This window comes from Phaeoacremonium minimum (assembly GCF_000392275.1).
Source record: "Phaeoacremonium minimum UCRPA7 unplaced genomic scaffold PA7_03_scaffold_442, whole genome shotgun sequence".
Taxonomy (NCBI): Eukaryota; Fungi; Ascomycota; class Sordariomycetes; order Togniniales; family Togniniaceae; genus Phaeoacremonium; species Phaeoacremonium minimum.
In genome coordinates, this window is record NW_006921344.1 from 97425 (window position 1) to 121678 (window position 24254).

General features: G+C 49.6%; 4 protein-coding genes across 4 annotated transcripts; 1 reads left to right on the forward strand and 3 right to left on the reverse strand.

The window, feature by feature from the left end:
- Positions 1-5098: 5098 nt before the first annotated feature.
- On the reverse strand, positions 5099-6081 carry UCRPA7_5897 (putative nad dependent epimerase dehydratase family protein; the record flags this gene model as incomplete). Its single annotated transcript, XM_007918441.1, has 5 exons — positions 5099-5258; positions 5312-5589; positions 5673-5776; positions 5853-5949; positions 5998-6081. 5 exons carry the CDS (start codon positions 6079-6081, stop codon positions 5099-5101), a joined length of 723 nt encoding a protein of 240 aa, XP_007916632.1.
- Positions 6082-12882: 6801 nt separating this feature from the next.
- UCRPA7_5898 (putative enoyl- hydratase isomerase protein) lies at positions 12883-15105 on the reverse strand (the record flags this gene model as incomplete). The annotated part of the gene is made up of 5 exons (XM_007918442.1): positions 12883-13687; positions 14195-14540; positions 14617-14805; positions 14874-14924; positions 15039-15105. 5 exons carry the CDS (start codon positions 15103-15105, stop codon positions 12883-12885), a joined length of 1458 nt encoding a protein of 485 aa, XP_007916633.1.
- A 770-nt stretch (positions 15106-15875) lies between these two features.
- UCRPA7_5899 (putative zinc finger white collar 2 protein wc-2 protein) lies at positions 15876-17469 on the reverse strand (the record flags this gene model as incomplete). The annotated part of the gene is made up of 3 exons (XM_007918443.1): positions 15876-16009; positions 16063-17272; positions 17353-17469. 3 exons carry the CDS (start codon positions 17467-17469, stop codon positions 15876-15878), a joined length of 1461 nt encoding a protein of 486 aa, XP_007916634.1.
- Positions 17470-19842: 2373 nt separating this feature from the next.
- On the forward strand, positions 19843-24245 carry UCRPA7_5900 (putative dna repair protein rad50 protein; the record flags this gene model as incomplete). The annotated part of the gene is made up of 3 exons (XM_007918444.1): positions 19843-20049; positions 20121-23848; positions 24194-24245. The coding sequence occupies 3 exons, from the start codon at positions 19843-19845 to the stop codon at positions 24243-24245; spliced, it is 3987 nt and encodes a 1328-aa protein (XP_007916635.1).
- Between the last annotated feature and the right edge of the window lie 9 nt (positions 24246-24254).

Here is a 24254-nt window from a genome sequence, read left to right on the forward strand (position 1 = left end):
CTTATTTGCTATTACTTACTTCATTTTTACTCGCTTCACTTAGCTATCATTAAACGGAATACAAGAATGGCTACCCCTTCATTCTAATACGTTCTTTTTGCCCTGGAGGCTTCCTTTTGTGTGTGTGCTATGTGATATCTTGAGTGGGTGTTGGTCAGCAGTAGGCACTACCGCCCTATTTCACTACACTAGCTCACAGTCAGGCCACAGGCCACAATACAAGGACTAGGCTTGCACCAACTACTACCGAAGGCGAAAAGGGTTTTATAACAGCTGTTAAGAATCTCCGGATCGAAATATTACAATTGTCTTGAAAATACCTTATCGTGATCAAGCACGGCTTCCTTAACACGACAATGCTCTATCTTCTGGCGCTTTCGAAACTCGGGCCGACTTCTTCTCGGTATCGAATGGACTAAGAGCTGTATAGGATGCAAACTACTCTTCAAGAAGTCACTACTAGACAGGGTCTTCTAAGGGCGGATTTCTCATCGCATTCTGTCGAAGGATGATAAGTCAGTGTTTCAAAGATGCCAGAGGCATAAATGATGCTATTTTACGGGAGCTTATCATTACTTCATAAGCGTGCGAGTCCTGTGGCCTTCATCGCTGCGAACGTTGTCGTCGCGAAGTCAGAAGGCCTAGTTCTAGATTCCGCTACTCTGCTGAGGACGGAGATGTGTAGGGGTTTGCAATTGTTGTGCAAGTACTCTTGACACTGGAAGATGCTTATGCCACGCCTCGGATGTAATTGTCGAGGCTGCTTGGACTGCTAGAGTTCTGATCCGGCCGGAGGCACATCCTGTCTCTGTGAAAGGCTTGGTGAGGATTTAAAATTAGAGTCAGCTTTTCGCATCATACTTAGATAGGTACGGCAAATATTCTGGTTCTGGTGAGGTAGAGCATTGAGTTGGGGGAAAGTTGATCTTAATATCTGCTGTTAGATGTTATAAGCGAGGTCAGATATCAGATAACTATACACCACTGATATATGTAGAAGGATGCTCGAATGAATCTATAGGCAGATAATCCAACATACAATATGCCTAGTTAATTTGGCCAAATGCGGTAGGTGCATCTGCCAGTTCAAAGACCCAATGAGAAACGATAATGATATAGATTGGGCCCGGAGAGCCCGTTGGAGGCGGAGTGGAGAACACATGATGCACCGCCTCAACGCTTACAGACCGGGCAAATGATGCCTTACCGTGGGAAGAGAAGCCTACAATTTTACATCGAGAAGTCATATGTTGATAAAGAACAAGTATTTGTTGTTGCATTTACCTAGTTCTAAAGCGAAATACATCACCATGCTCTCAAGACGATATGGAGTCTTGCTTCTCAAGTCCTGATAGTTTGATACATGAGCTCAATGAAGATCTAGATAAAGTCCTGAATCGCAAAAATGGGTTTCGCCATACGAGTATTGATGCTCATTCCGAGGTCCGTTTGTTGCATATATCACAAGCGGACTGGGAACATCAAGCAACATATACTCTCGAGGTCATAAGTTTGCAACAGCTCGCGACGACGACCTACAACGCACTTTCCTACACCTGGGGTGATGTGCCTACGATAAATACCTTACATGCCGTGGAGATCGATGGGCAAGAATACTTCATCCGCCAGAATCTACACGACTTTCTAGTCACGGCAAGTGATCGACGCATCAATGGGCTATTCTTCATCGATGCTATTTGCGTTGACCAGCTGTCCGAAACCGAGAACCAAGATCAAATTCCAGCAATGGCTAGAATCTTCCGTAATGCTGCTCGAGTTATCGGTTGGCTAGGCATGCCCGAGCAGGGCCATCTCGAAAACATCAGGGCACTTGCTGGGACCACCTCCAAGTCCGCAGCATCATGGTCTGCCTCTGAGTGGGCAGGCTTCACATACCTGAGTTATCAACCATATTGGAGACGTCTCTGGATTGTTCAAGAGGTTCTACTCGCATCAAGTATGACTATATGGTGTGGGCCTTTCACTTTTCCTCTGTCCTTGTTTACTGCTACATCAAGCTGCTCCACATGGGGCACCGGCATAGATATCCACGGGAGGCCAACAACTGTTCCAAACGACGTCGCACGTCTTCACAGCCCAGCTCAGGTTGTCATCACCCATCGCACACGGCAAGTACTGCGCCCTATTTACGACCCTATAGCACAAGGAGTCAATGTTGGTACGATAGGAGAGATGACTCAGATGCTTCGGAAGCCGTATTTGGCAGTAGAGTCATATCAATCTCAGATTCCAGATCGCCTTTACGACGCTATACGGAAGTTCGGCAATTTCAACTGCAAAGACAAGAGAGATAGACTTTATGGACTGATGGGCATATTGGATGAACGTACTCAAGCAAAGATAAAGCCTGACTACACTAGGGGCGTGGACTACGCCTATCGTCAAGCCTTGCAGTTTGGACTTCAGGAGTTGTTTCAGGAGCGAATAGCCACGGCAGTAGCTCAGACTCATCAGCCGCGCAACCGTGCATACCTAAGATATTACTGCGACGTAAGGGATGCTTTTGAGATGACGGATACGCAGAGTATAAGTATCCTTCACGAGATTTTGCCAGAGGTCTTGAGCCAAATGAGCGGGCCCAGGCCCACATACCAGAATCAATGGACATCAATCGACTGGGACGATAACCTATGTTCTGAATTGAAAGAGGCATTTGCATTCGCTAACGAGAGCATGCCGAAGAGTGGGGGCTGGTTGACCGATTTCCATCACAAGCAACACCACGCAGCCCATAAATTGTTAGTTTGGCCCATCAAGCACCTTTCCTGATAGAAAGGGTTTTGCAGAAATCCGATTTGAACAGATGGCTAACAAGACGGCAGACTCAACTGGGCTCGTCAGAAATTTGAACGTCGTAAAACCACTAGTCACGGCAGATATGTCCAGATACGACCAGCAAGCGACTCACAACTTGCTTCTTCTCGTGTATAAGACTGTTGGCTTTACTTTTTACTCTTATAGTTGCAATAGATCCTCATCTTCTCTTATCAGAGTAAAAACATTAAGAGACGTCAGCTAGCAACGATTCGTGCGAATGGTGAAAGATTTGCTAAGATCTATTTGCTTTATTGTCTGCTGACGCCATCACACAAGAAATACAGTGAGATTTGTACGACGGCATCAAGGCGGTAGGTCGTCTGTGAAGCTGAGAGGACAGTAAGGGGCATTAGAACCAAGATCAAACTAGCACATGGTGCGGCTGCCTCATTCTATTACCTCGCAATTTAATCATTCCAGGAGCGTTCAAAGCTAGACTCCGAACACCTTTTTTCTTCGCGCTGGTTAATGCAAAGGGACTTGATTTACTTAGCACGATATCGGTAAGTCCAGAGACAGGCAGGCCGTGTCTTAGCAGTCAGTGACTTTGATAACGACCTTACCTCTTGCTCTCTTCGTGCTCATTCGGTCGTAGGCTTTGATGGCGTCTTCCATGGACCACTCGGAATCGAGAGAGATCTTTAATTTCCCTGATTGGAACAGTGGAAACAACGTATCGAAATAATCCTTTGTTACTGGTGTGCTGAACATGATGAACCTTCGGGGTGTACCTCCCAGCCAGGTCGGGCGCCATGTGTTCATTATCCAGTGAACTAATTGCAATAATATGCCGCTTGCCATTGCCCCTACATTTACTAGAGCACCGGCAGGCTTGAGATAGTTTGAGGAATTTTCGTAGAGCTCCTGGGATCCCACACAATCAAGAATATAATCAAAAGGCCGAGAGGTATAGGTCAAGGAGAGATATTCAGGGAGTGGTTGTTGAGTATAGTCGACAAACTATTGTAATTAGTATACATGATATGAAGAATCTCAATTTGAAAATGAGTGATATGGCGGTATTCATAACTTGCCTCTGATGCTCCGCATTTCCTCACTAACTCTTCATTTCGCCCACTAGCGACACCTACAACAAAGGCACCTCTAATGTGGCATAACTGCACGACCATGTGACCGACGCTGCCGCTGGCGCCATTGACGAGTACACGCTGCCCGGTCTGAACGTCTGCAGCGTTTACCATAGCCAGGGCCGTTGAGCCGCTTCCAACGAGCCCTGCCGCCTCTGACATGCTCAATGTCCAATCTTCGGCGCCCATATCTGGGAGTGGCGCGACCAGCGTTGGCGGTACTCGTATATACTCTCTGAGAACTCCAGCGCCTCGAAGCAACATATCAACGGGCGTTACGGATCCCAACACACGTGTTCCGGGGGTTTGTAAGCTCTTCGGTGCTCGGCCTCCGGCGGCAATAATTATACCTGAATACTCGAGTTCTGGCACCATTGGCGGAGCAAAGGGTAGTGCCGGGAAAATTGCCAATACTGTGGCAATGGCGAATTCGAGAGCAACATGTGACACACGGATCACAACGTCGGCTGAGTCCCGCCCGGGAGTCTCTGGGGATGGGAGTGTATCTACTAGATGAAGGGATGAAGCGTAGTGTCCACGTGATCGGCGTACCCAAGCTCGCCCTACGGGTGGAATGGGTGCAGCATTCGAGGTCATGTTCAAGCAAGAGAGGTTTAGTGATGATGGCGGAAGGATTGCATTGCCTGTCGAAGGATTAGGTGCCTTTCCACTTCCTGGGAACTGATGGCTTTGTAGATAAAATGGGAATCCGTCACTGAGCTATCCGGAAAGTCAAGTCAAACCCTCCGATGTTTGCTGTCTCATTAGTCACCCATCATTCCAAAATCAAACCCTCCGAAGAAACCCTCCGAGACATGCCACCACGGAACCCAATAATTGCTCATGCAGTATCGTTAAACATGACTAAGTGAGAGGGTTAATGCAAGTGAAATAGGAATTTAAATTGTGCTGGATGGATTTATTCCGAGAGAACCTTTGCTTCTAGACAAGCCATGGGCAGTAGGGTATCTTCACGAGATTCATCAATTTTACCCTGATCCAGTAGCTTATGAAGAATAAATCCGTTTTGTTTCCTGATTGTCTGCTTTATCATGCCTGTTTCTCGCTCCCTGATGAGTCTGCCTCTAGTTCCACAATTCTCACCAACTGGAAATAGAAGAGAATGATGATCGTCTGAGTTTTCTGTCAAAATGAAGACTCAGACTACCGATTCAATTCTTAGAAGGCATGATAGCGTCAAATATTGTAGGTTTAAATGTGTCCAGTTCCTGCACAGCCTGAATTTCGTCATCTATGCTTCCCAAAAATCGCTTTTCGTCCCACTGAGGCTGCCATCCAAGTCGGAATGCATTCACCGGAATAACATGCACGCTTATAGCAACTTGTTAGCTTCACCTAGGCTATATGTGCCAAGGCAAACTTACTCGCAAGTCCCCATGGCCTTCACGTGTTGAGGTGGAAAACCGAGTTGCTCTGCAGCTGTCTCGTAGCTGGACCAGACTTGGACTCGTGGATCCTCCACTAGCCCTCGAGCATGTAGTCCGTCGGCGATGCGCTGCATGACGGTCCACCAAGGGATTCTGTGAGCCATGACGAAATAATACCCGTTCTCGCCGCTTGGGATCGACTCCTTCCGCAGGATTTTGTCGACGAGCCGGACATAGAAGTCTGTCATGTCGGAAATATGGGCCGCAGGTGGGCGCTTTCCAAAGTGTTAGTAACGACGACCAAACGGGAGCAAAAGGTCGTCATGGGCTTCCGACTATGTTTTGACAGCGTGCTTACAGAGTCTTTCTCGAATTTGTGAACGGTCTTGTTCTTAATGCTAGTCCTGATGTATGCCGGAATGCTCGCGGACAGCTTCTTCTCTACTCCTGTACCCCTCCCATCTGGTAAAGTATTCCAGTCTTAGCCAAAGGGAGATAATCTCCAGGAATGGGAATCCAAGTACTGAGGTTAACTCACAGATAGTGGGCACGGGAACATTGAATGCCGTTACGCCCTGTGATTTGGCTTCTTCGACGACTAGGATGTTGGTCTCTTGAGAAGTCAGAATATAGTCCTGAAATTTAATAGACTTGGGTCTTCTATGAATGAACCAGCAACTTACCGCGCGAACAGAGCTAGTCTCGCCTAGCTGCTTCTCCTTCTCGAATACTGAGTCCGTATCCCGAACCTCTCCGTACGGCCACATGTTTTCAATCGAGAAGAGATTTAGCACCGATGACTGATATCGAGGTGTAAGAGGGACAATCTTCCGAATCGAGTGATAGGGAAATAGAAAGAGAGGGAAAGAGCGACTGACGTGAATGAAATACGTTTCGTTTCCGGTAGCTTTGCGACGCCGGCCAAGGGATCTGATGAGATGTAACGCGATTTTTGGCACCATTGAGCTTGCTGTATGGACCACGATATCAACTAGAATAGAATAAACTATCAGTACTGGTATGGTATAGGATTGCACATTGTTAGAAACGCACTCTCACTATCGAGGACAGCTTTCAACACCGCTGCCTCATCTGCGAGATCGAGTTGGAGGACAGTGATGCCCAGCTTGGATAGATTTCGGACCTGCTCTTCTGATCGAACTGCTGTGCTTATGGTCACTCCCTTGATCGGCCCGCTCGTTCGGGACAAGATGTCCGCAATAAGGGAGCCTCCGCTATGAACATTGTCAGCTTCCTGAACAACAATGAGGGCGTGTCCGTTTTGCCGTACATGTAGCCGGCACCACCAGTGATGAGGATGTTCTGAACCATATTTTTCGATAATTAACAGGATTAAACTCTACGTGTATCTGGTTTAAGTGAACAGGTCGATGACCTTTTCATGATGCCAGTAACTTTCCAGGGGGACGTTTGACTACTTATAGTCATGGTTCATGATTGTTAGAGTAGCCATCAATTAGTGTCTTTCGGAAATCCGCGCGTATCCGTTCAACAATTGGAGTTCCCCAAGATACCATGAGAGTGGCCGCAAGCCTCATCTCTCTTTCTGTAAGGCGATCGGATCAGTTTAACTGATGGTGTGTGTGGCTTCTCGTACAATTTCATAGCCAATAGAATCACCGGAATTTCCGGTTCCGGAAAGCCGCGCGATTCCGTTAAGAAATCCATCATCCCGACTTTCATCATCACTAACAACCAACGTAGCCAAGTCAACGGTTTCTCTCAAAACACAGTGTTGGCAATGGAGGACCTCGGATATAATGCCGGGAAACGGCCACGAGACCGACCGGCCATCACCCGTCGCTCTGTGAGCTCGCGTCACCAATCCCCCGATTCATTCACAATCCAAAACACTAACAGACAGCGAAACAGTGTGACCAATGTCGTGCTCGAAAGGTCAGGCATTCTTTGGATCACAGTTTGCGCCGGAAGATTAGTGGAGAGTAACGCTGAATCGATCTTTCCGTAATAGATAGGTTGTGACAGAGGATCACCCTGCTCGAATTGCACTTCAGCCAGGGTCAATTGCACTCATAGCGCTGTCGCGTCCAACACAGCAACCCCCAAGCAGCGGGTCTTGGTGTCAGCACATTAGTGAGTCAGCTTCAGTTATGAAATTTTGACTTCATTCTCAGATTTTTGGAGAGCTCATACCTGGCTTGGTAATTATAGTGAACAGAAAATCGACGGCATTGCGAAAGACATCGGCGATATCAAACATATTTTGGAAAGGCTCAACCTGCATGCAGAAACAAAGCAGGCAGAAGCTGAAAGTTCCACTCCTCACCCCAATCGAACCAGCTCTGCAAAAACGGTAAATATACCTACCTCCAGACATACACCCAATAGTGCGTACCATGGGGCCCATTCATCACACATCATCGATTTTATCAGAGCTGTTGTGGGAGAACTTCGACCAAAGAACGTCGGGGCTGAAGACACAACAGCTATTTCATCCTTGGAAGGCATACTGCAGACATTAGAAAAGCCTACAGCGCCGGGAGAGCCGCAAATGTCGAAAACACAAGTTGTGAGACCTGTAATCGGTTCTTCTATGCCCCCTTTGGATGCTGTTGTGGCGGTCCTTCGTTGGGCAAAAGGTTTCGTTGCAAATATCGACTAAAGAAATTCAAAAAAGATCTAACCTGTACTGCAGCTCACACCAGTTTCTCTAGGATGGTTTGGATATCTCGGATACTTCCTCTAGAAACGTTCACCGACATCTGCCAGAAGGTGTACTTTGCTGTCGACGAAGACTTTGACGAGATAGATTTCATCCTAGCCAACGGGTACTTGACCTACGTGTTCTCTGAGCATGATGCTATAACAGGATGTCAGGAATATGAACAGCATTCTCTACTTTGTAGGACAAACATCGACTTTGCAATTTCACAGTTGCCACTTCTGCTGCCGCCGACAATGAAAGTTGTCGCTGCGTTGACTCTTGCAGTACGTATGCATTGGCAGAAGAAGGAGCATGAGTCATATGTTGATTACTAGCGCTATAGGCGGTCCAATCCATTCAGGATTCCAAAAGTTCTTTGGCTTGGAATTTAATCTCGGCCGCAACGAATATTTGCCTGACACTGGGGTTTCACCGCAGCCACCCCCAAAGAGAGACCGATCAGTCCCTGCGAGGCGCCCAAGATAATCTATTTTGGGTTGTATACAAAATTGAGAAAGGACTCTCCCTTCGATTTGGCCGGTCATCGAGTATCCGGGACACTGAAGTGACATTACCGTTTGACCTGTCGCGACCCAGCAAGCTGGGGAGGATTCAGGGAGAGATATATGATCACCTTTTCAGCCCAGATGGTCTGTCCAAGGCAGGCGACGAGGCACGGGCTCGTATCATAAGCAGGCTAGCTGATGAGTTGCGACAACTAATTGACGAGACTCATGTTGAAATCGCGGTATCCATTTTGTCTCTTGCCTGCATTATCTTCGCAGCAACTAACCTATAAATATCTTGCAGCACGCCATCAGACAGCTCGACGACTTCGAGCCGGATACATTGCAAGCCATCTATCTACAATGCGATCTCGTATGCCAGTCCTCAATGCTGACTCAAGTTCTCTGGGCCACACCGCCCGAACGGGACACCAGGAGCGGCATTTCAGAGGATTGCCTTGCAGTCGCTCGTCATGTCTTTGAACTGCACCAACAATGCATGGACAGCTTACGGAATTGCAAAGGGGATGCATATATGGTAACCAAATATCTGAACTGGTGAGTGAATACTAATTACCACAAATTATCACTGATGTTCTCATCTCTAACTCCACTTATCAGGGGCATCTTACATGTGCCGTTTGTCCCATTTAGTATTCTCTTCACCTATGCTGTTCGTCTCTTAGACTTTGATGCGCTAGAGTGTCTAGATCAGTTCACTGGATCGCTGCAGCCCGAAGCAATGCCTGCAGAGTGGACTGCACAACCATACCGGCTCTATAAAAACCTTTGCGACGCTGCCCACCTTTACATTGAAGCACATACTTCCCGTTTGCCAGCTGACCCAACTTTGATACCTGACTATTCAGGCCACTCTGGCGAGTCGTGTATTGTTCACGCCGACACAGGCACCACGACAAACGCTGATAGAGATTCAGGTTTCGACAACGTTCCAGCATATGAGCTCGGCGAGTGGTATCATGGCAATCAACACTTAATGGACATGCTTGAAGAAGATCTGATATTTTGATATTGTGAGATACTGCTAGGCTAGCTATTACACGATGTCACGGGGTGGTTGTCGTGGAGCAATGTATTAAGAAGAGACGACAGTTGCTGAGTAATGCTTATCTTCTCAAAAAGCATACGAACTCTTGGAGAAGTCAACTCTCAGAGGCCCTTGTTCGATGGCCAAGTATAACACATAAGCAACTGTAAAAACTACCCGGAGAGGAAGATGAATACGGTAGTTTCGTAAACTCAAGAAAATTGAGAAGCAAGAGCATTATGTCTCAGCATTGCAAATGACTACAATGTACATGGATGGAAGCAGCCAGAATCATTCAAGACAGCTCTGCTAAGTGATTGATCGACAATCTTGCCGGATCGAGTAACTATCATGGTCTATAGATATAAAAATCTAGTCTCTGCCCATCGAAATAATTTTGAAGCAAAAGTCATTGCCCTGTATTTATCGTTACTGGAGATTTATTCCTGGTTCTATCTTTATAGTCAATTTGCATAGAAAAGTAATATCGCAGGGTCGTCACTCTAGATTTGCGATAGGGACTGTGATGTATTTGTCGGCTGAATCAACAGTCCTTTGGTCACCCGCCTACCTCGTGCTCACATAAGGAGGGCGGTTCCATCCTACCCACGGCCCGGCTGGTCCAACCATTTCTGGCTTCAAGTCCTCTATCTTAGAAACTCCAATATTTTCCATGGTCCCGAGGATCTCATCATGCAGAACTACTGCCCTAATTAACAGCTTGTACTTATGGGATGATTACTCAACCTACTTTCAAGAACCCTCCTTACCCCTGCCTCGCCATGGGTTCCGTTGGCATAGAGAAACGGTCGGCCTATCCCGACAGCTTTGGCACCGAGAGCAATAGCTTTGACAACATCTGCGCCGCTGCGAACGCCGCCATCAATCATGACGTCGATCTTGTCGAAGAGTTCTGGGCGTAAAACACGTGTTTCATACAAGATATCGATAGGAGCAGGCGCATAATCTGCCTGGCGGCCTCCATGATTGGACTGAAAGACGAACCCTCGTCAGTGTTTTATCCAAATCTGCTATTTTCAGTGAACAATTTGTTACTCACTATTATAACACCCTGGACACCATGATCAACACACAATTGAATATCCTCGACACACTGTACACCTTTGACAATTATGGGAAGTTGAGTGTGTTTCTGTTATCCGGTATCAGCAGCCATAGATACTAGCATTTAGACACACTCACTCGAATAAAAGCCAAGTCTTCCCAAACAAGGCTTCGTTCATGCGTACCTCCAGTTACTCGGGTCGCTCCAAGCGGCCGAGTTGCGCCAAGCGGCTTTGACACAGGCTCTGGTACGGGCTTTGCCAAAGTAGATTCTACATCTGAGACCGGTTGGCTAGGAGCTGAGCGAACGTTCAATTTTCTTTGCGTCCGTGTGTCCAATGTACGCTTGGAGTCACCCGAAACATCGACGGTCCAGACTATAGCTTTAGCACCCAGCTTATCGACCTTTCGAATGAGATTTGCAGATACCGATCGATCTATGTTAAGATAGAGCTTTTTTCCGTTAGGGATGAGCAGTATAGCGCAAGCAAAAGGCCAGTACCTGGTATATGAGAGTCTGCTCGTCATTCTTCGCAGCAAAAATCTCATCTACGCTACAGCTCGCATATGTAGATATCTAACGCCCTTGTCAGTTCAAAAGTGTTCTTTGGAGCTTATTTGACGGGGGACACAAAATCAAAAACATAAAGAAGGGTCACGCACGCCTTGTACCACGTTGCAATCTCCAGCCGCTTTGGTCAAATTCACTTCTCCGAGTGGATGGCCCATTCTCGCTGCTGCGGCCGGAGAAATGTATATTGGCAGAGCAGTTGGTTTACCTAGGAATGTGGTTTCGGTTGTACCGTCCTTCACGCCGGTCACTACCCGAGGGCGAAAGAAATATCTTCGAAAAGCGTCTCTGTTTTCGTCAAAACCTAAAGATACGTTAAAACATGCTTGTTGTAGGCATCAAGACGTTTCTGGGTTCGAGGGCTATTGATGAAGGCAATTTGCCGGAAAATCACATACTCCTCTCCTCGTCTGCTGCGCTGCGATAGTAGCCCCATGCCCTCCTACTCAGCACTCGCTCGGCCCAGTCTTCGAATTCTTGAAGCAAGAGGAAATCTTCAACGTCCGGCAATTCCTTCCTAGCAGCCTCTTGCCGTCGCTCCTCATCTGTATAGGTGGTTACCGGAGGTGGCAAGGTGGCCGGGTCGATAGGACCTAGACAAGCTTCCGGAGGGAGGGTTTTCAACAAATCGGGCGAGTGTAGAAGAAAAAACAAAGCGCTAATGACGATTCACTCTGTTAGAGATTGGCACGAACATGCATCTGTAGAAGCCATTTTTACCTGGCATCCTTCCCGGACTCCCTCAATATAGCGTCTCGACCTCCAGGATGCTTGTTCAAGAAGCCTGTGAGGTCGTAAACTTGACCCTGAATATAAATTTAGCCCGAGAACGAATCAGATGCGATATATGGCAAGCTGTGTACCTTAATAATCACCCAGCAGTCATCCGGGGACGTGTGCTTCTGGACCTCTTCATACGGGATCACTTCCGGAGTGGCAGCAGGGACACTGTCGCCAGAATCGAGGAGCATAGGTCTAGGCCTATTGTAGACAATGCAAGGCACTGCGAGTATCTAACAATCTGAATCAATCACTGATCTGTCACCAACAAGGACTAAACCTTGTAGAATTTATATTCAAGAATAAGTACACTCATGAAAATGATGACGTTTCTCCATGATGGAACATCCTTCCCCGTAGATTGTGAGTGACGACCGTTTTGAGAGGGTGGAAGGGAGGTGAGCGATCTGGACACAGATGAATGGGTTCGGAACTTCCGTCTTTGATCTCGTATGGTTGAAGAGCTAGCCAAACGTTTAGATATGGATCGAGTCCATAAAATCCTATGGGTTATGCTTGTACTTGTGATAGACATTGCGTGGAGTTGCAGGAGTTGAGGTGTCGGAGACTCGATATCTGTCGTCTGAAAGCCAAAGAAGAAAACCGTCAAACAACGTTCAACATTTGTTCGGATGGTCCGACGCCGAAGATAAAAGCCGTCTCTCAAGTGTGGATCTGTTATCATCGTGCTCCAAGTCCGGCCCCGCACCGATCCCTGACTCACAACTGGTATCATTCTGTAGGTAAATAACGCCAGCGGGACCTAAATCAACTGCTGCCTTTCTTTATCGGAAGGAGTTCACAACAGTGCCAAGGCGCGGTACTCACCCATTAAATCGGAGTAAATAAACTTCTTCAGATCCATTTCTTCAACGAGACTGTATTTGATTTTCCCGCCCTTTATCTGATATACTACAATTTTGATCCTTTCGTTCTCAAATCATCTATCCACCATGGGTAGACTGTGGGTGCATCGTCCTCCATAGACCCCTTAAAGTTCACTGGCCGCTTTTCCATGAAGCTGTCCGTGCCCTCCTTGCAATCCTTGCCCCTAAACATATCATACAAGATCTTGCTCTCCAGCAAGTGCGTCTTCTCAGGCGTCTCCGGGCCGCGGTACATCATGTTCTTCATGACGACCGTGCTGACCGCGCTGCAATTCGCGCTCACCTCCTCGGCCAGCTCCAGCGCCCGCGGCAGCACCCGGTCCGGCCCCACGACCTCGGTGAACAGGTCTCGCAGCAGCGGGTGCTCCGCTGGATAGACGCCGCCGACGGTGACGAGGTGCAGCGCCTTGCTTAGCCCGATCAGCCGCGGCAGGAAGAAGCTGCTGCACGCCTCCATGACGATGCCGCGGCGCGCAAAGACGAGCCCGATCTTGGCCTGCTTTGACACGACGCGGATCGAGGCCGGCAGCGTCATCGTCACGCCGACGCCGACGGCGGACCCGTTGATGGCGGCGATGACGGGCTTGTTGCAGTTGTAGATGGCCAGAGACACGCGACCGCCGCCGTCTCGGTGCTGGTCTCGGGTCGCGTCCGGGTCGCCGTCCGTGCCAAAGCCCTGGGACAGGTCCATGCCGGCGCAGAAGGTCCGGTTTTGCGGGTCGGAGCCGGTGAGGATGACGCACCGAACCCGCGGGTCTGCGGAGAGGAGATTGAACGCCTTCTCTAGCGAGGAGACCATTGGTCCTGTGAAGGCATTTTTGGCCTTTGGTCTGTTTAGTATGACTAGGATGATAGGGGTTGGCGTGGGCGATGATGCGGGATGGTGTGAGAGCTTCACATCTGGTAGGGACAACGTGTTGTAACTCTTTGGTAATGACATCTCGTATGCTACACTTTGAAATTTACAAATAAGGAAGCACAATTCCTTAAAGGAGAAAAAAACACGTCGTAGTTGATTGTTACCTAGTCGTACAGATTGCGAAGATACGCGGACCATGTGAGACAGTGAAGAGTGTTGCTGAGATGAGGGGCTGACACCGCTAGACCAAAAACCGAGGTCAAATCGTGCCAACAGCCGGCACTGAGTTGCACATCTCACATGCTGAATGTCAAGTTTCGACCTGTTTTCACACGACTTTTCATATGTCATCTATCTCATGTTTCATTTGGGTCGTAAGAAAAGTTACATGTCGAACGAAGCAATGTTTTCGGCACAGCAACTCCTCATGCGTAACACAAGGCTAATTCATTGTTCCGAATAACCCTCCATAGCTTACATGAACTTGGAAGCCATGCTCAGCAAGCCACCGACACCACCACCGCTGGACTGACTGCCTCCACTCTTCAGATACATCTTCAAAGCCATCTCACCCGCCTGCATGATGGCCGATTCCTTGCTGGAGCCGGACGCGACCTTGCCCTGAGAAGACTTCTGGTCGAACAGCTTGCTGGCTTCGGACATGGCCAGCCCGATGAAGGCGCTCTGGCTCTGGTTGCCGCCCGACTGGCCGCCGGAGAACATCTTCAGGGCCTGCATGGCAGCGGCAGAGCCCATGCTGCGGTCGTCGGCGTCGTCGTCATCGTCGCCATCGCCAAAGAACTTCTTGTGGCTCTTGACGGCCTCTGTGCGATGGCCTGTTAGCCTGGGTTTGACCTTTACATGTATGTGAATCGGCTTAAGAAGAGACTAGTCACGTACGCTGCTCATCGAGGTCCTCGTCCGCGAGGCGTTGCTTCTTCTGTCCCAGTGCACCCAGAATGCCCGAGAAGAGGTCGGTATCGCCAGAGTCGCCGGCATGGCGGGACGCAGTCTCGGCGGCACCTCTCAGGTCATCGTCATCGTCGTATTTGTAGCCGCCGCCGGCTGGGTAGCTGCCGCCATGGGTGACTATCGAACTCGATATTAGGGGACGGCTGCCAAGAGGTGGGGGGAGATCTGGGGAACTCTTAACGTACCATTGCCGCCCGCCGGGTACTGCTGATCTGACAGCCAGACACTCGAATTAGCTTTGAAAGGTACAGTAAATCACTGCCAAGGTAACTGAAGCCTTACTTCCATATTCTGCGATGATGTTTAGCTGGGACATTGAAGCTGCATCCTGTATTTTGTTGGGGACTCACCCTGTCTCTCGCCGCGACGCTCATCGCGGTCATCGTCCTTGGTGAATGCGTTAAGGATCTTGTCCATGTTGACTGTCTAGTATCAACGCGTTCTCTAGAATTTCGTGCTCGTACTGCTTTGCTTTTTTGAAGCCTTCTGTGATATTGTGAGGTTGAGGATATGTTGTTGTTTGTTTGCCCAAAAGACCAACGCATCAAGCTGGGAGCGAGAGACTGTTTGAGGGAGGGTGGACCATGAAGTCAGGAGTGACGTGTGCGGGGCAAGCTGGCAAGGTAGCTGAAACTGACCTGGAATCGACCGCAGCAGCTTGGTCCAGGCGCCCCCACCAATTGAATCACCACTGAGCTGATTTACAGGGTTCACAGCTGTTTTGGAAGCCAATTAGAGACAGGAGCTGTTTGTGTCTCGGTGCATTAACCAGATCCATGTGCACATTCGGTGGCATGAGGGTAGGCGGTTGAGCCAGGTAGTGACTGGCTGATGAATAGTTTTACTCAAAAGCAATCATCATACCTAAGCTGGGTGGGAGCTAGGCTCTGCTATTTGTGCACAATTCAACCTGCTCGAGACTCATTGTAAAGACCTGAATCAGATTTCTCACTGTGAGTTGTTCTATACGTGTTGGACAGACAAGCCCCGTCCCTAAACCGGTATATGATATGCGCCTTGAATGCTCCAGAAACCTATCGTTGCCCAGGTATCTCAAAATATCAGTAACACCCCTTATCCAAATACCGCTTGCTCGTGTACAGGTATCCCTTGGAGCCTTGAAGCTCACTAATTGAACACGCATATCGCAGACCTTACACTTCTTGTCCCACTCGCCTCTCACCCGCTTAGTTGGTAACAGTCCCACTGACGCTGTTCTGGTTCCTCTTCTTCTCTTTCTTAGCCCAGCGAAGACCACACGCGTTACAGAGCGTCTTTGGGCCACTGGGTCCTTTCCGCCATTCGGGCGAGTCGAGCGTACCTGGAGGATTGTTAGGAAGGTGCTCAAGCAAATTGTAGTTCCTCGGAACGTACCGCAGTCTGTGCATACGTATTCTTCCGCGACCTTGAGCTTCTTCTTCTTCTCTCCGGTGCGCGGATCCCGATCTACGGGGATGGCAATCCCCGCATCTCCCTTGATGAGGGTCGGGCTTGCGTTTCCGGTCGTGATGCCCTTGCTCCGTTCCCCTTCCTGATACCGCAAGCCCGTGAGCATCTCGATTGTGTCGGCATGTGAAGAGCCCTCGTACCGGGCCATCTTGTCGCGGATCGTGTCTGTGCGGCCGCCGGCGATAGAGCCTTCGAGGTTCTCCCGGGTGAGTGACGCATTGATCGAAGCTGGCCTCTCGGGTGGAGGCATTGCAGGGTTGAATTGGGAATAGGATGAGTTGCCACCGCCGTTTGATGCGCCCATTGCGTCCTCTGACATGGTGATATCTGACCTGGCTTCCTGACTCTGGCGCCACATTCGTTGGGCTTCGTCTGCATCTTCGGCTTCCTCCTTTCGTAGTTCGGCAATCCTCCGCTTTAGCCGCTCGTTCTCGATCTTGTGTTCTAGGAAGGAGTCGAGGAGGCTCGCGTTCTTTGTAGGGTAAGGCCGAGACATCATAAAGACTGCTTGGCAAAAGGGAGACTGGTTGTTGGGGTTTGGCGCGAACTTGGCAGCGGCGATGTGGCCGTGGCCTATAGATTCGAATATGGCATAATTGCCGTCCTTCTTCTTTAATCTGTAGAATAATCTCAAGGGGTTCCCCGTGGCTATTGATTCGTTGAGTTCGGACACGAAGACTCCATTATCGTCGGGGTGTATGAAGTCCTTGAGGAATCGCTCGAGCACATCCTCGGCGCTGTAACCGGTGAGTGCTGTGATGCTCGGCGATACCTGCTTGATTCTCCCGTGGGCATCGAGGATCTGGAGGAAGTCCTTCAGCTCCTCGACCACCTTGGCGGCCCAGTTCCTCCTTTTCGTGAATTCGGTCAGGGTGGACCCACCAGAGTGGCCCTGTTGCGAACCAAAGGTAGAAACGGGAAGAGGGCCCGAACCGGGGCCATTATCCTCGGTCCCAGACATTGAAAATCTCTGGCCGCCATCAGGGCTGGCCATGGTAGTCTGAGAAATTGAGGGCCCGGCGGCGGAAAGCGGATTGAAGCCCGTTGACATGTCTGAGGTGTCGAGGGACATCGACATTGAGTCGAAGCCAGTGTACATGGAATTATCGAGTAGTGGTAGGCCGTCTGCGGTGATCTACGGGTTGTGTTACTCGTTAGCCAAAAATGGACAGCAGCCCACACAACCGGGCCCAGCAGGGGGAGGAAGATATTTACCTCCGTGTCTGGGATGTTGGCATTCATGCCCGTGAGGTCTGGGACGAGGCCGGGGCCGGTGACAGAGCCGAAGCCAAAGAGGCTGGCGGGGGGAGGAGGTGGCGGCCCTTGAGACATCGTCGCGCGGCGTGTGGCTGCTGCTGAAAATGAGAATCAGGGCGCGGCGGGCGTGTGGTGATAGCGATAAGTGCTGCTGCTGCTGCTGCTGTTGCTCGCGCTGTGGGCGCCGCAATTTGCCAATGGCAGCGGTGGCTGAGGGCGTGCTGTAAGAAGAGACTCGCGATATGGACTTGGCCTGAATCGTCGCTCCTCGCAGCGGTACATCACAAAGAGATACCAGAAATGATGGGAGAGAAGGGAGACTGCTGAAGGGGAATGGCAGGACTGTTCGAAATGAGCCTTTGGGGGTTTGGTTGCAGGCCGGACAGGACAGGACAGGACAGGACACTATGTAGTATGCCGTGGATGAGTAGGGATGGGAACAGAGACGACGATTGAGCCAGAAGATAGCGAAGAGACAGGCGGGCTGTAGGTACGAGGTATGAGCGCGGCGATGTGTGTGCCTGTCTCATCTAACCTAACGAGGCTCCATCAAGTGGCCTGGTTCTGAGAGAACAATTCAGATCTCAGGAAGGACGGCAGGGCAGGGCAGGGCAGGGCGTGAAGCGTCGATCCAGAGTCTTTGGGGAGAGGCGGGCGCCCGGTGTGGCATTTGGTTTTCTTGATCTCGGAATTATGGGAATTCGGATGGATAATGGGAAATGCGCAAAACCCACACTCTCCGTCACTCCTCAGTTACCCTGTAACTGTAGCTCGTAGGTAGCCGCTCACCAAGTAGCGTGCTGGATAACCCCTCTTACCCAGCCAGGTACATGTACGGCACAGGTATTTAGCAGCAGCAGCGTGTCTCCACGATTCGCAGGACCTGAACCCGAATGAATCAGGTTAGCTGCCAGAAGACCCCTAAAAGTCAATCGGGCGAACCTGATCAACCTGGCTAACACGCCGTCAATAAGCGGAGCTGATTGCCAACTCCAAGTCGCATTTCCCACCCAGGTACCGGTAGTCAAGTGCGCCGTTATTGTTAATGTCGCCGGTTCGCTTAGTCGAATCCCATCTTGGTCTCTTGAGGGTCTACCACCATGATCCCTCGATACTGTAACTGATGACTGGCCTGTCTACGGCGATGCACCCCTAGCATCCTAGCATCACATCTCGGACCCGGATGGCAAGTGGGAAGCCCACAAAATTCCAGGTCTTTTCGGCGCTACGGGGACCCCTTCACCTCTTGCAAGCCCAATCGGACCCGCCGCGCGGGGTAAAAGCTCCTGGAAACATTGGAGACTCTTCAGATGGGATTACTCCATGTAAAAACAAGGTATCCTTCTCCGTTCTTGGCCTGCCTGCTATATGATTGAGATCATGATATCAACAAGCTGTAGCGTTGACGAATCTTCAATAGAATCTCAAATAATGCACCCTGTCGCAACATGTTGAGCGGATATGTGACCCGATTGACTTGCAGTGTACCTATAAAGTAGTAATGGCGAGACCCTGAACAAGGTGGCGGGATAACTACCTAGGTAATATATTAAAGTAATTAAAGTAATCACATATTAGTAGGTGGGTGAGCGCCGATTTCGCCTATCTGCAGAACATCAAGAAGCTGTACTGGCCTTCCAGGCTTTTTTTTGGGATAGAGCTCGTGTGCATATTGAAGCCTCCTTGCATTGGAAAGCTAAAGGTATTAGAACAGTAGAATCATAATAGTTAGGACTCCCAGTAAAGGGAGCTTTGCATTGAGACAGGTTTCACATAGTCTCAAGCCCATCGAGATCACATTGGAGAAGCTCCCCTGAGGCTCTTCATGTACGTGTACCTGTGGTGCTGGTCTCTTTGATGCCCCGGGCTTGCCTCTTTTCTTGCATCTTGTTGAAGCACATCATGCAACCTGAGATATGTTTTCTCGAGTTTCTCGAGTTTCTAGAGTAGTTGATTGATAACGCACAGTTGAACTTGAGGAAATAATAACGAGGTACGACGTCGGGAGGTTATTCAGATCAACCACCACAGCGCTATATATCTCTGTAATTTAACGAACCCTAAATGTCATCATTGATCAAACCTGGAAGGCACTTGCTTAGTGAGACTGCTTTCTGGTAATGTTACGTCCCTTCCTGTTGGAGTGCAAAGGAAACACCTACAAACCACTTTGGCGAACACGTGATTTCGCTCCTCGCGTCCCAGGCGACCCCAGGCAGGCGCGACTATTGCCTACTGCTAAGCTTCCACTCCGCGTTTGCTACCAGTGGCCTACCACCCAAATAGTTATTCTTCCCCACCACCACCACCAAACCATCACCAACGAACAAAACAAATCCCGCCAACGTCTGGCGTCGCAACTACCTCTCGGCTCCTTCGCCCGCTGGTAACGAGGCTTGCCAATCTGTGTCATTCCACCTCTGATGAAAGCTTCGTCAAGCCGCCAGGATGTCAAGGATTGACGCTCTTGCGATCCAAGGTGTCCGGTCCTTTGGGATCGGACATAAGGAGTCGATCAAGTTCAACACTCCCCTGACCTTGATCGTAGGATACAATGGATCAGGAAAGACCACAATCATCGAGTGCCTAAAGTACGCAACTACCGGCGAACTACCCCCAAACAGCAAAGGCGGGAACTTCGTCCACGATCCCAAGGTAAGCTGTGGCTTGTTCTATCGCACCCCACTCCATCAGCCTTGTAGATGCTAATAGTTCGCCTTTTTCAGCTATGCGACGAGAAAGAAGTCCGGGCTCAAGTCAAGCTTCGCTTCTTCGCTACTAGCGGGAAGGAGCTTACCCTCACCCGAAGTCTCCAGGTCACATTGAAAAAAAATACCCGGTCCCAAAAGACGCTTGAGGGCTCGCTTCGATGGGTGCATAATGGTGAACAAGGAGTTGCTTCCTCAAAGACCAGTGAGTTAGATGAGGAGATCCCTAAGCATCTGGGTGTCTCCGCAGCCATCCTCGACAGCGTCATTTTCTGCCACCAGGATGAGTCGCTCTGGCCCCTCAGCGAACCTTCTGTTCTCAAGAAGAAGTTCGATGAAATCTTCGAGGCCGGCAGATACACCAAGGCGGTTGACAGTCTCAAAGTCTTGCGAAAGAAACATGGCGAAGCACTCCGCATTCTGAAGGAGAAGTCCATCAGCGCCAAGAGTAACAAGGTGAAGGCCGAGAATATTGAGAAGAAGTCGCGAGATCTCCAAGCAGATATCGAGAAATTGCGCGAGAAGAGCGATGAAGCGACGAAGGAGTTGAAGGAGATCCAGGACGCGACCACAAGGACTCGCGAGGAAGCAAACCACTTCCTGGGAATTGTTCAGGAGCTTAAAAACAAGAATGAGCAGTACCAGTTTCGTCAAGATGCTGCTCGCGAGCTCCGAAACACCATCGAAGAGATGTCGGAGTCGGACGAGTGGCTAGAGAACACCCTAGCTCAATATGAGCAACGGCTGGAAAGCATGGAGAACGAGATTGAGGACAACAGGTCACGCCATCTCGAACTGCAAAAGGAACTCGCTTCCTCCAGGAAAACTCAGACCGTGAAGCTCGCGGAGAAGGGTAAGCTGCAGTCTGATAAGGAGAAGTACGAGCGTCAACTGCAGACCCGCATCGACATGATCCGCGCAGCCGCTGCTCGACATGAAATCCGTGGTTATGATGGTGATTTGGAGGACAAACATGTCCATGCCTTCGATGAGCGGATACAGAAACTCCTGACAGAGAAAAAGCGAGAGCTTGACCGTCTACAAAAGAATAACCAGCAGGAGGTGAGCGAAGTCTCTGATACTATCAGCGAGTTGGAGAGCCGCAGGTCCAGCCGGATGCAAGATCGCATATCTGCTAGGCAGCGGATTGCCAGCAACAACAATAGATCGGATCGCCTTGGCACCGAGATCAATGCCTTAAACTTTGACGAGGGTGCTATAGCAGTCCTACAGTCGACACAGAATGACCTGGATCAACGTTATCAGAAGGTTCAGGAGGACCTCGTGACGGCAGGTTGGGATAGGAAGATCCAGGAGGAGGAAGACCGACTACGCCAACTTGAAAACGAGGGCGAGAAGTTGAGCCGAGAGCTTGTTGAGTGCACAAGATTGGCAACAGAACGGGCCCAGCTAGATCTTCGCAAGAAAGAGCTCGTCGAACGTAAGCGCAAGTTGGATACTCTGACCAACACCTGGAAAGCCAAATTGGATGCTATCATCGGCTCCGAGTGGCAAGCAGAGACCGTCGAGTCTGACTTTCAAGTTGTCTTGAAGCAGCAAAACACCAAGGTCGCTGAAGCCCGTCAACGTGTCGAAGCCAAGCAGCAGGAACTGAAGCAACTTGAGTACAAGCTCTCTACTGCTCGGGATAAACGCAAGACCCTGTCTTCCGATTCTACGCGATGTCAAAATGCGGTCCTTGCCATTCTCAAGCAGGGAAAAGAAGATCCAGACTCTGTCGTCATCGAAGACTACACTGAAGAACTTGATGAACTGGAAGATGAGAAGATTTCACTTGAGAAGGATCTGGCTCTATATGACAAACTGAAAGAGTACTACACCAAGTCTCGGACATATTTGGACAAGTACAACAAATGTTCCCTCTGCGAGCGAGGCTTCGATGATCACGATCAGTTGCGTTCTCGGTCGAGATTGATCAAGAAGATTGCGGACAATATCAGTGACGAGGAAAAGGTCAAACTGGAAGAACTTATGTCTTCTGTCGACAAAAATCTGAATCAGATGCGTGGGGTTCGTCCTCAATACGATGCATATCGTAGAGCAAAGTCTGAGCTACCTGCCGTAGAGAAAGAAATTGAAGCCGCGGAAACACAGAAGGGCACAGTTGTACGGCAGCTGGAGGACGAGGACGTGGCTCATCGGGAAGCAGACGAGAAACGACAGGACATTGAATCGATGAGTAAGGCTGTCCTCAACATCTCTCAGACACGCAGAGAAATCTCGGAGTCAGAGAAGCAGATCGACAGATTGGCGTCACAACAGTCGTCTACGGGAGCCATGCGAAGCGCAGATGAGGTCAACGAACTCCAAGCCACCTGTGCCGACCAAACCCGAACTGTGAAGCAGAAGCTTGGCAAGTTAAGTGTCGACAGACAACGCATGAAGGATCTCTTGAACTCCCTCGAGCTCGAGCGAAGTGAACTGAAAAACAAATTGAGCAGCGCTCAGCGACAGCTTGAGCGGAAGACAAATTTGCTTGACCAGATTCAAATGCTCAGAGATGAGAACGCCCAGCAACAGATGATCGTTGAGCAGACTGATGAGGATATTGGGGCTCTCGAACCGGAGATTTCCAAGGCGAGAGAGTTAAAGGAGGCTACCCTTCAGAGAGTACGTGCTAAAGAGCAAAAGGTCGCAGAGGAACGCGACAAGATCTCGCACACTGTCAGCGAACTGAAGATGATTGACAATGACATCCAAGACTACATTGACCGAGGCGGCGCTTCAGAATTGACATCCATCGAGCGATCCATCAAGGTCCTCGATGAAACCATGGGTCGCTACGACAAGGAGATGGCCGACCTGATGGCAGTCATTGATAAGCAGAAGCAGGAGCTGGCCAATGGTGATCGTCAAAAGAAGAACATCAACAATAATCTGAACTACCGCAAAAACCTCCGCCTGTTGGAAAGGCTGGCGCTGGAGATCAACGACTTGAAGTCGCGGAATGCGAATGATGATTACGATCGTCTTCACCAAGAGGTGACTGGACTTGAGAGCCAGTATAACAGACTCTTTGCCCAGCGGTCTGGTTGGATGAGCGAGATGAACGCCAAGGATAGTGAGCTTGGCCGCTTGATCGATGAATGGGAGCTCGAATATAAGAACGCTGAGGTCTTGTACAAAGAGACCCTCATCAAGGTCGAGGGTGAGAAGGGTGCTATTGAGGACTTGAAGGTATATGGTGAGGCACTCGACAAGGCCATCATGCAGTATCATTCTCTCAAGATGGAGGAGGTCAATCGCACTGCAGGCGAACTGTGGCAGGCGACCTATCAAGGCACGGATATTGACACGATTCTCATCCGTTCGGAGAACGAGACTGCGACGGGAAAGCGCTCCTACAACTATCGTCTGTGCATGGTCAAGCAGGATACCGAGATGGACATGCGTGGCCGGTGCAGCGCTGGCCAGAAGGTACTGGCATCCATCATTATTCGCTTGGCGCTCGCAGAGTCGTTTGGTGTCAACTGCGGTCTGATCGCGCTTGATGAGCCTACTACGAACCTGGACTCGGACAACATCCGCTCGCTCGCAATCAGCTTGCATGGGATAATCAAGGCCCGTCAGGCTCAGTCTAACTTCCAGCTCATCATCATCACTCACGACGAGGAGTTCCTGCGCCACATGCAGTGCTCGGATTTCTGTGATACATTCTGGCGAGTCAAGCGCGATGACAGACAGGAGAGCGTCATTGTTAAGGAGAGCATCACCAGGGTTTCGGAGTAAGTTCCCGCAGGAAGATTGATACCCTTAGAGGGAGTTAGATGACGGCGTTCTGTTTTGGAGAACGTGTCTTACACACTTGGCATCGTGGCATTTGCAAAGGCGCTTTTGACGACAAAGAATTTACTTGCATTGTACAGTATGATATCATTTCATGCCGTCTGCATGCCACTCATGTATTTGCTTTCAGCTAGCGATACCCTAGCATATTGTGCAGTAGCATAATTGAGATGTAATGAAACAATCAATCAGTGTATTGGGCACCTATCCGTGCCTGTGATCTTGCCGTCGCCAGACTCCCCGTAACCGTTGTACTCATACTTAAACATGAAAATTGTCTACAGGGTCAATGTCGCCGATGGAACTTCTCCCTTTTTTGTCCCGGAGAAGCAGTAAGCTGAACTC